We start from the raw sequence: 12,135 nt of genomic DNA on the forward strand, positions 1-12,135 counted from the left end.
GGAGGAGCTACATTCGTCGTGGGGAAGAGAGGGCCAGAGAGACCATTGGGGCCAATCTTTGCCTAGCGGCCAAGGTTTACTGGCTTGGCTGTGGTGGACTTCGATGGCACGGACTCCTTCCTTTCTTCTACCGGTCCCTCAGAGGAAGAGCAGCCCCGGATGTCCTGCTGATTCACTGCGGCGGGAACGGCTTGGGATGCAGGAAGAGCATCGATCTCGTGGCAGCGATGAAGCAGGATCTGCAACATCTCTATCGGCGTTTCCCTCAGATGACCATTGTGCTGTCTGACATCACCCAGAGACGTCGGTGGAGATCGGGCCTTCCGGGGGAAAATTAACAAATCCCGTAAATGGGTGAACAGTGTCATGGCTACCTTTGTCTTGGGAATGCAGGGGGGTATTGTGCATCACCCTCAAATTGTATTTAACAAGCCTCAACTGTTTCTAAGGGACGAAGTTCATTTATCACCTAGGGGTAATTATATATTTTTTTTTATAATTTAGCTGAAGGCTTGAGAGTCTTAATCCAGTAAGGGTGATGCTGGAATAAACCTCTCAGCATGTTTTTAACTTGAAACAGTTGAAGATTGTTAAATTGTTTTGGGGTTGTGTATGTGCCTTTTGTCTTTAGTTTAATACATATTCACATTGGTAGACATAACACTGTTCAATAGTCACTGCTTTTTCTCCCCCCACCCTTCTTTCTCCCCTCCGTGCCATTCATGTGTCACCCTAGCCATCCACCTCATGGCCTCTCACTTTTCTTCCCCACGACGAATGTAGCTAGAGAGAGGATCAGGATTTAAAGGTCCCGTTTTACGCGCTTTTTTGAAGCTTTGATTGTGTTTACAAAGTGCAATATAACATGTGTTCATGTTTCGCGTGTAAAAAAACACAGTATTTTACACACAATTCACCTATCTGTATACCGCTGTTTTCACTGTCATAAAAACGGGCTGATGTCTTCCTTGTTCTATGAAGCCTCTCCTTCAGAAATACGTGACGAGTTCTGATTGGGCCAGCGGTTCCTGTGTAGTGATTCGACAGCAGCTGAGAGCAGGCTGCCCTCCTGGTAACGTGATCGGACTAGAACGAACGTGCTGGAGATGTATTTATAGTCACAGGAGCGTTTTTACTGACGGCACAGCCCTAACATCTAGTTAACAAAGCTAAACAGCGTTGCCCTTTGTGTAATAAGTTACAGAAACTGTTAAACGCACCAACTTAAATAATAAAATTCACTTACCAGTTGTGGTCCATAAACAACGCCTTCTCCAGACAAAGAGGGAACTGCTCCATCTTTCAAGAATAATCTTTGTGCAAATCCGGCATTAAACTGATTGAGATTGAGAAAGTTGTCCTCAGCAAGCTGTCCTCAGCAAAATGAGCTGCACATAGTTTTACATGTGCATTATAATTTTCGGGAACCGAGTTAAACATAAATTGTAACCATTTATCTCAAAGTACAGCTTTCCTGGGAAGCCCAAACAAAGATGATTGGACTCAGAGATGAAAAAAAACAGCGTTTCAAAAACATGGCGACAAAAACAAACAGCTCTTCCTTCTTCTCCGTCGGAGCGCAACAAGGCCATGCCCCCTGTTTGTGAATTCATGTGGGCGGTGGTTAGTCAAAAAAACTGTTTTAGTGATGTCATTACTGTAGGAACTAGAGGGCTATAGTCCAAACGGGTCGTTTTTTGTAGGCGAATTCTGTTAAATCAAATATCTCGCTTGGCATTGAAATTTGAGCTTTAGAATTTTACAGATATTATTTATACTCTAACAACAACATTACACACTAACTAAAGTTTAAAACATGGAATCACGAAGAAGGGGACCTTTAAAAAGAAAGTGTTAATTTTTTTTAATTGTCTTTGTGTCTCAATAAATAAATATTTATTAACAAAATGATTGAATATTTATTATCAAAACACACAGTAGACACTTCAAGTAGATATACTTTGACAGAAATGTCATGTGGTTTTATTACCTATATTTTAGAACTTCGTAATGATACATATTCAGTCAGTAGCCTTCACAGTGAATATTGACACCTTTAGATTACATTTATCTTTATTGTCAATGTGTAGAGTACAAGTACAGAGACAATCGTTTGCCTTTCTGCAGTACTTTAATCATTTTAGTTAGATTATTTTGAACACACACACATAATAAATAAATAAATAAATAAATATATATATATATATATATATATATATATATATATAACAGATAACAAAGAACATGTACAATCATCCAAAATTATTAAAAGTGATTCAAATAGCACATGCACACATACATGCATAAACATTGTTTCATACATGCATTGTTTCCTTCTATCTACATCAAACTAAATAGTAACCCATCCAAAACAGACATATATAATCCCAGGAACCATACTGTCAGTATACAATATCCCCTCGAGTCATTTTCGTATCGATTCAATATAGGCTGTTCATTTATAGTCTCTTAAAATTGCTTATTGTTCTACATGATTTCATCTCTTCACATTAAACATTTGCCCATAGGCTAATATTCAAATAATTGTGAGCTAGGTGTTACACCATGCAGTTTTGGCTAATAAATCATGGTCAAAAACACTTCAACAAAAAACTTTTTTCTTTATTTCACGTTATGTAGGCTATGACATTTTGTAGATAGCTTCCGACCAGGATGAAAGTGATAACATTCATCTTCAAGCGTAGATCTGTAAATAATTTTAAAAAAGGAACGTTAACCGCGATTGACATTGAGATTTTTCTTACACTGCCTGTATAATTTCCTGATAATTTCTCCATTCCCCGTCAATATACCGGCCGTTACCCATACTTCATTATTTAATGAAGTAGATAAATTATTAAAGTTTGTGGATAAAAACTACTTCATATGTATTCACTTGCCACATACTGAATTATTTCCAATTCCCCAAAAACGTTGTTGAAATATTTTGTCCCGTTGCTTTTATAGACTCTATATCTATATGGGCTTCTCTCTTGATGTCTCCCCAATTGCCTGAGAGCTTCTCCTCCTGTCTGTACGGTAATTTCTCTACTGTGCGACAGAGAGTCGAGTGGTTATGAGTAGTTATACCCTTTTTTTACAAAAACTGTTTCTACGGGGCCATAATGTAACATAGAAGGTAATGGAGCCCTTTATACATTGTCGTGTATCTTTAGAAATAAATAATGGACAAACGGAGTCTTTAAATGCCTCAGATGTAAAGTTATTCGCTGATGATTCAATGTTTGAGAGGTTGATATGCTGTCTAAAACATATGTTGCCAAATTCTATGCATGCAGGACATTTCCATACATGTTGATGAAATTAAAACATAGCCTACACCAAAACATAACCTCTTAGATTTGCCATTATTGTCATATGTGTGGGTATGTTTACTGCCTCTGCCACAGCTGTGCAGGTGAACCTAAAGCCCAAGATGGTCAGTGTGGGGACTCAAACGACTTTCAGGATGCAAACTTCCACCCCCTCACGACATCTCAAACTTGTCACCCCCACCAAAAGTGAGATAATTTAAAACCAACATAGACCAACTTTTTTTAATTTTCATTTTTGTGTATCTGGTAGTTTGAATGACATCCCCCTCCCCTCCTCCTTTTTTCAGTTTAGTGGCATTGATAAATTCTAGGGGTGCTCCGATCACGATCGGCCGATCGTTATGCGCATCTCGTCAGTAAAGTCGGTTTTCTAATCAGCGGTTAATTCCATCAGGTGCATGATTTCACATAGAGCAGCTGTTACTACACAGAGCCGTTGTTAACAGAGAAGATGCGCCAATAAACGCTGAAAATTAACGTGATTTGCGCATCTTCTGGAACCAGGTACAGTACACAGTATGTAGAATTATGCATGCTCTATAATTCCTATGCAGGATAATCTCATGTGTGTCCATTGAAAACAAAAATCTGTCTGTCTATCTGTCTGTCTGTCTACATATCTTGGTCTTTGCAGGCTCAATGGTAGCAATAAAACTGGAAAGCATTGTCAAAAAGACGTCCTTACTGAAGGATGTGAGACAGCTGTCTCCACAGCTGCAGACTTTCTCCCTTGAAGCCTTCCACTCCCTCATCCCACATTTCAGGCCCAAGCACACTGGATTTTCATACCTAGGCATGTATAGCAGGTCAGTGCTGTAAATCTGCAAAAGGATATTAATATCCAAAGTATAGTGAAAACACTATTAATTGACTATTAATTAAGCCTCTCAGAGGCTTTTTTTATACCCAATCATGTTGCCAGTTGGTCCCTGGCTGTTCCGGCCTCTTATTGCTACCTGTCCCAACTTTTTTGAAATGTGTAGCTCTCATGAAATCCAAAATGAGCCAATATTTGGCATGGATTTCAAAATGTCTCACTTTCAACATTTGATATGTTATCTGTATTCTATTGTGAATAAGATATAAGTTTATGAGATTTGTCAATTATTCCATTCCTTTTTTACTTACAATTTGTACAGTGTCCCAACATTTTTGCAATTGGGTTTGTACTTCACTAGTAATCCACCCATTATTTAGGAGTTGGACACTTGCCATTCCTTTAGGGACAACTGTTGTTTCTGGGGAGGTCAAAACGATGCCCCACTCACAATGCCCCCGAGGCGGCGGTGTCCGCTCACCATTCCCATGAGGCGCCACTACCCTCTCAGGCGGCGGCGTCCGCTCACAGTCTCCTCGAGGTGGCAGCGGTGTCCACTCTCTGTTCTCCCGAGGTGGCAGCAGTGGTGGTGTCTGCTCTCATTTCCCCAAAGGCATGATGTGAGAGAGAAGAATATATAGCCAAGGGCAATGGGCAACAGTTGTGGGTGTGGGTGTGTGTGTGAGTGGGTGAAACAGGCGTGCGGAGTGAAGGTAATGAAGGCAAGGGAGAAACACAGGTGGATCAACTAAACAATAATGAGGTGACAAGGTGGGCGGGGTCAGAAAAAGACAGGAGAGAGCACATTGCACCAAACAAACACAACACTCACAGAAGACAGTGACAGAACCCCTCCCTTAAGGAGTGGATTCCAGACACTACAAAGTTAGAAATCACGGAGGGAGGCGGAACGGAGGTGAATCAGGGGGAGAGATGGAGGGCCAGGCCCTCTTCTTCAGTTCCCCCGTGTTGGCGGCGGTGTCCGCTCTCAGTTCCCTTGGGGCGAACCTATCTACATCTTTCTCCAGGCCCTCCATCCAAGTTCAATGGAACCTTCTGAGAGATGAATTTCCCTGTTTTGTAATGGTTCAGACAAGTCTATAAGTTTTTCTTAAGCATCCAACATTAGTCCCAAATTGATAACAAAACCCTATAAGGATAATTTAGCTGCAAAGACCGTCATACATGCACCTTTTAGTCACTGCGAGACGACCTTCTGACAACTTTTTTTGTAATGCTAGATAGGGCTATATATAACCACCATTTAGCATTTAATGTTTTGAGATTAATTTTGAATTAGTCAGATGGTAGATAATTAGATACTTTTAATATACTTTTACCTAAATATCAAATGTAAAAAAAAATCCGAACATTTTAGTAACTAAGCAGAATTGTATTAGGTTTAGTAACAATAGTTTATATTGTTTACATGGTACAATTTCTGATAAGCTACTTTTTTTATTGCTTGACAGAAATTTTATGCTTTCAATTCAGTGCAGTGCTTGTGATTCGATTCAACATTGACTCGTTTGGATAAATATTAGGTAGGTTAAACAAGATAGGCATTCATTTTTCTCAAGGCAAAAAAATAAAAAAATGTAACTCACCTAATCAGCCCAGACATATAATGTATCCTGCTCTGTCTCGTCTGTCTGTCTCCGTGTCCTCTTTGCTTTGCGATTTTACTGTGTGTGGGAAAATTGATGTGTGGCTTCATGTGAGAGCGCAAATGCGTGAGAGTTGCCAGCTATGGCCTTAGCAGACAAATCAAATGGAAAACTAAACAGTTCAAACGAGGCTCGAATCAGTCACATTAGAAAATTAAGTTGTAGGTTGTGTTTGATGCATGAAATTTCATCCAGGGCAAATACACACACACAAACACACACACACACATATAGAGACATTAAATACCGAAAACAGGTCAATAATAGATTAAACGATCAACAATACATTAGTGTCAATCAACAACCATATGCCTAAATCCCCCTCATGTGATGCACAACAATCCATTGCTGCACATCAGAACTATATTCTTAGTTTTTTCTCATTGTGATGGTTGATAAAGGGAATTTGGCCTTTGTGTTCCACATTTATATTTCCGGTGAAACAGGAAGTCATGGCTGGATAATTTCATGTTCCTACAGTCACCCTGGTGTGCTGAAAAAAAAAGTAAATGAGTGAGAATGCAGATCTTCAGATATTTTACTCCTAATCATTTCTAGGACTACAAACAATTGTGGCCAATATGTATAAGATAGAAATATAAATATATTTTTGTGATAAAAAAAAAAAAAATATATATATATATATATATATATATATATATATATATATATATATATATATATATATATATATATATATATATATATATATATAATTTCCTTTTTTTAAAGATCCAAAGGTTAAAAAAGATCATATGTTCTTAGGGTGCCTACATAACTCTCTCTTTCTCTCTCTCTCTATAAAACAGCTGCTTAATGGATTTATGTACAAACATAATAATAGTAAAAAAATAAAATAAAAATAAAATACTGCAAACTGACAACAACAGCTGGTTGCAAGCATCCAAGAGTTAATTACAACATTTCTATGCATTCCTTTTCTATTATTGGACACATGATGTGTGCAGTTTGTGCACTTTGCTTGCTTTCAAAAAAAAAAAATTGTTCAATAACATTTTTGTTTGTTCGTTTGTTTGTTTTTATTGCCTTTTTTAATTGTTAATTGTAAGTCTACTCCTAGCTTCTTTTAAACTCTGTCCAGGAAAACCACTCCATTGTGGTTTAATTCATACACATTAATTCTACATTATGAACTCGAACTCATTTTTAACATGTTTGTTTTCATGACATATGATCCTATTTTAAGTTATCTGGTAAAAATAGTAAATTTCTATGCCCTTTTGTGATAAGAGGGAAGCGTGTGAACGGGACTTTTATTGTGGTGTGTAGATATGACGTCATAGTCTGCGACGCGCTCTCTGCATGTGTCGTGATTCGGCTGAAGGAACGTTTGTGTTTTAAGAACTTGATTACGTTAAAATCCATAGAAACCGTTCAGTGTAAAGTCACTCCTGAAGTGACACGATCATAAAGATGGCGTTTATTAAAGAGGAGAGTGAAGACTTGCCGATTGAAGAAGCATTCAGTGTCAACAATGAAGAAGATATTGAGGAACAAACAGGTTCGTTTTCATTCTCAAAGCTCAACTCAGTGCAGCTCTACAGACAGATAATGTACAGCAGAAGTATATTACACAGATTGGTACAGAAGTAACTTAACTCTTGTAAGCTACTCGTGTTTGAGCTGTAAACTCTAAAATCTAATCTGTTAAATCTTAAATTAGATTTTGTAGCAAAATGTTTTGTTTTTGTTATTTTAAACAAAAATTATTTTATTCATTCTGAGATTATAGCCTGTGTAATTTTTCTACATCACTGTTAACAAATGTATGCCCATCATTTGAAAGGGTTGTGGCAAAAAGGGTATCAAAATGAACATAAATATCTAAAAGTTCATGATTAAATCTGTTCACAGGTAAACAAAATCTATTATGTCTGCATTAATTAAAATAAAAACTAATTAAAATTGTCAATTTGCGGCATTAAACCGATTTGTACACCAACGTACACATTCACGAGTAGCCAGTGAAAACCATTGGCAGATATTATGCAAAATTGCCAAAATATCAAGGCAACTATTTTAATTCTCAATTCATGACCCCTTTAATCCCAGGACACACTAAGCTGACGTCAAAGAACTAGTGGTGACAAAAGTTGTTGTGTTAGCTGTGTCTCGGCCAGAACGCTAAACCAAAAGAAATAAAGGTGATTGTGAACTGTATGTACTTGTTTGTAAGTAAATATCTGTCTACATCAGCAGGTATCAGTCAACTATTTTCGTCATTTAAAAAAAGGAAACCGTCTGTACAGATGCAAACCGTAAACAAACCAACAATTGCTTACCATTTGAATATCAATCACGCTAATCTGTTTTTTAATTTGCAATCAGCTCATGTTTTCATTAAAATATTCATGCATTCGAATGCTTGGGTATAGTGACATAAAATAAGACCAGCCTTCTGTACTTCACCTCTGTTTAAATTATTTTAGGCTTTAAAGTTCAGCATAATTAAGGGGCGTGTCTACCTGAGCGCTAGGTGGGCGTGGAAACTGCAAAAATGGTGATGGCCGCGTCCGCCCACTTTTGGCTTATCTATGGGTGATGCACGGACACTACGTCCATGTTTTTATACAGTCTATGGGCGCGATGCAGAGCTGTGCTTCTCGTCCGGTCATACGTTCATTTATTTACTGTAATTACCAGCAAAACAGTAATAGGTCTGCCGTTCTGAAAGCGCCACCTGCTGGCAGATAATGGATGCTCATTTTCAACATGGCTGTTGTATCTGGAGGCTGCAGTTTTAAGGACCAGCATTTCTAGGAATTTTACTTAATGTTGTTTTTGTGTAAAATTTTAGTTCTTAAGCCGCAGCACAGCGATTCACGACCGTTGTGTGACGCACACAACAAAGTGCAGTAAATGATGAAACATTCACGGTACAAATCTGTGTGTCTATTAATCTGTTAATTTAAAATTATTTGTATGCAAATACTAATTTGTAACAACCATCAGCACAATTAAGTGTTTTGCACCGACAATAAGTTAAATGAACTCAGAAGTTCATGCTAGCTCTTACATTAAAAATAAGATGGAAAGATAAAGAATGAATTGTTTCCATAGATCTAGTCTTTGCATCTGTTTGTTTGATGTTTGAATCAGGTCTCCTCTCTGTTGGAATAGAATTGACTAGATGGCAAATAGGGTCCTAGAAATGCGGTTCTAGAACTGCAGTCTATGGTTTCTCAGGAACATAGTATTACAGACCCATGTTTTACCTTGCAGACACCCTAAGCATTAAATGTGAACTGGGGGATACATGAGAAGAAAATGTATTATAAAAATTTTAACAGTAAAATGTTTATTATTTTACAATTTATTGATTATAATTGTTTAAATATACTTTTTTGACATCCTTAATGGTTTAAAGGCTGAATTGTGAAGTGTATCATTTTATAAAACTTTAATCTGTAACTTTAAATCATACTTTTTACAGTCATTTTTCAGTTAAATGTTACTATTGACATTGCCACATGGCGATTAAGATGCTTCGAATGTCTAAATGGCTTGTGCCATTAAAATGGTCTTAATTTGCATGTCTCTTTTTTTCTTCGACCTGATAGTGCTGAAAAAGGAGAGTGAAATGCTGATGGAAACAGAAGGAGATGATCAATATAAAAATTGTGATTTCACATCAGAAGAAAAAACGTTTTGTTGCTCCCAGGCTGAAATTAAAACTGATTTCACCTCCCAACTGTTTGAAACGCACTTCAACCAAAATGAAAAGCTTAAGGTCTGCAAGAGCGTTAACTCTGGGGAGAAGACTCGTACCTGCCAACACTGTGGAAAGCATTTATCTAAAACTGTAAGCCTTAAAAGACACATGATCATTCACACTGGAGAGAGGCCTTATAAGTGCATTCAGTGTGGAAGGTGTTTCCATTTTAAAGGAAACCTTAAAGTTCACATGAGAGTTCATACTGGAGAGTGCCCTTTCATCTGCCAACTCTGTGGAAACAGGTTCCCTCTTAAGGGGACCCTTAAAAAGCACATGAGAATTCACACTGGAGAGAAACCCTACACATGCTCTCAATGCGGAAAGAGTTTTGCTCATAAAGAAAGCCTTAACAGACACTCAAGAACTCACACTGGAGAGAAACCTTACGCATGCTCTCAATGCGGAACGATGTTTGCTCAAAAATTAACTCTTCGCAGACACATGAGAATACACAATGGAGAGAAGCCTCATAAATGCCTTCAGTGTGGAAAGAGTTTCGCTCAAATTGGAAATCTTAAAGTCCACATGAGCGTACACACTGGAGAGAAGCCTTTCACCTGTCAACAGTGTGGAAAAAGTTTCTGCTTTAAAGGAAACCTTACTTCCCACATGATAATTCACTCTGGAGAGAGCATCTTCACCTGCCAACAATGTGGAATGTGTTTCACTCGAAAAGGAAGCTTTAACAGACACATTGTAATTCACGCTAAAGAGAAGCATTTTACCTGCCAACAGTGTGGAAAGAGTTTTGACCAACATGGAAACTTTATAGCCCACATGAGTGTTCACTCTAAAGAGAAATCCCACATGTGCACTCAATGTGGAAAGACTTACAGTCAAAAAGGACCCTTAAATTACCACATGAGAATTCACTCTGTTGAGACGGCCTACATATGCCCTCAGTGCGGAAAGAGGTTCAGTCACAAACGACACTTTAAAGATCACATAAGTATTCACACTGGAGAGAAACCTTTCACATGCCAACAATGTGGGAAAAGTTTCAACCGAAAAGGAAGCCTTACCCGGCACATGAGAGTTCACACCGGAGAGAAGCCGTTTACGTGTGGCCACTGTGGAAAAAGTTATAGATCCAAAAGACCCCTTAAGTGCCACATGAGGATTCATTTATGAGAGAACTGTTTTTGTATGTTGGATTGAATTGATTTCACAGACAGGAAACGCCTGTGTAATGTGCTGATTATTGTTACATTGCTAAATTCCCTATTAATTTCCAGTGATTATGAGGGGAGTAAAGAAGCCAAAGGCATGAATTAGATTTAATTGTTTTGAACATTCAAATGACGAATGAACTACAGTGCTTTGCTAAAGTATTCATACCCCTTCGTTATTTTCACCTTTTGTTATGTTGCTGCCTTGCGTTAAAACTGCTATAAAAGGGTCCCTGGGTATTTAGACTTGTATAGCTTAATGATAATGTAGTAATTGTTGTCCTTACTAAAAATATGTAGTGGAATTCCCATTAAAGATATGTAATTTTTTCTTAAATCAGTTTTATTAATATTTTTGAATATGGGGGGCAACATTATTCTGATGACGTCAAATGGTTGCACTCGGTGAGCTAATGCCGCTACCTGTTGGTGTTTTTACCAGAGCACAAGTAGACAACATGGAATAGACCACTCAGAAGATAAAAAAGTGATATTATGACTGCAGCTACTGAAAGAGCTTCCAGGTGCTGATGGATATAAGAATAGGCTTAAACCAAATGCTGTACCATTGATTTTTCCCCACATGGAGTCTAAACGCCCCGGATCTCCAGGGAAATCCGCACTGAGAAACTCTTCCAGCGGCCTCAGCATCATGATTAGCGTCTGCATGTTTACATCTTAACATGCCGGTGTAGAGTTTCTTATCTCAGCGGTTTGTAAGCGGTTTCAGTAGCTGTGGTCCACTAAAATTTTATAACTCCACATGCATCTTCCCATTCTTTTCCCCTCTTCTTATCATTAGGATACCAGTGAAGTCTTATATTGCTTCTCTTGTTGCCCTCCAACTGAAAATTACAACCCAAAGCCACACAATGTTGTATTGCAGTGGTATTGCAGGTGGATCGCCAATTACTATTAATTAATACCAATTACTAGAAATAATAATATTAATATATGTAAAATTGTTTTGCATTTCTTTTGGAAATATGTTTCAAAATCATCCTGAATGGATTTATGTAAAGCATATCCGTGTGTGTCAAAATCATGTCACATAAAGATTTAAAAAACTGACCATGAAAAGAGTATTTCCCAGTGAATATGGTAAACCGATTAAATTTTTACCAAGTTTAAGGGGATAACCGTAGGTTTGGGTTGTTTGGAAATCTGTATTTTATTTAACTCGCCACCACTGCTCACAAACACAGACTTCCACTTGCCCTTAAATTTCAAAAAGTAAAATTCATAGTCAACAAAGCTTCTTTCCACATTCCCTAACAAAATTTTTTTGCACTGAATGCGCTGAACTATGTTCTTATTAGGGTTTCTGCGGGACCTCAAAACGTCTTCATTTTAACTGTTTACATTTAAGGCCATGAAAATTCTTAAATGATACAAAAAGTTATAAGAAGTC

The 12,135-nt window shown here is 37.7% G+C and overlaps 1 protein-coding gene across 2 annotated transcripts; it reads left to right on the top strand.

Annotated features, from left to right (window-relative positions):
- Positions 1-4,019: 4,019 nt before the first annotated feature.
- LOC113092852 (gastrula zinc finger protein XlCGF57.1-like) lies at positions 4,020-11,061 on the top strand. 2 transcript variants are annotated; one of them, XM_026258620.1, is made up of 2 exons: positions 4,020-4,141; positions 9,401-11,061. In XM_026258620.1, the coding sequence occupies exon 2, from the start codon at positions 9,421-9,423 to the stop codon at positions 10,684-10,686; it is 1,266 nt and encodes a 421-aa protein (XP_026114405.1). In that variant the 5' UTR covers positions 4,020-4,141; positions 9,401-9,420; the 3' UTR covers positions 10,687-11,061. The 2 variants fall into 2 exon arrangements, with proteins under 2 accessions (XP_026114405.1, XP_026114404.1); XM_026258619.1 differs by lacking the exon at positions 4,020-4,141 and adding an exon at positions 7,119-7,341.
- The last annotated feature ends 1,074 nt before the right edge of the window (positions 11,062-12,135 follow it).

Source organism: Carassius auratus, unplaced genomic scaffold (assembly GCF_003368295.1).
Source record: "Carassius auratus strain Wakin unplaced genomic scaffold, ASM336829v1 scaf_tig00214720, whole genome shotgun sequence".
Lineage (NCBI taxonomy): Eukaryota > Metazoa > Chordata > Actinopteri > Cypriniformes > Cyprinidae > Carassius > Carassius auratus.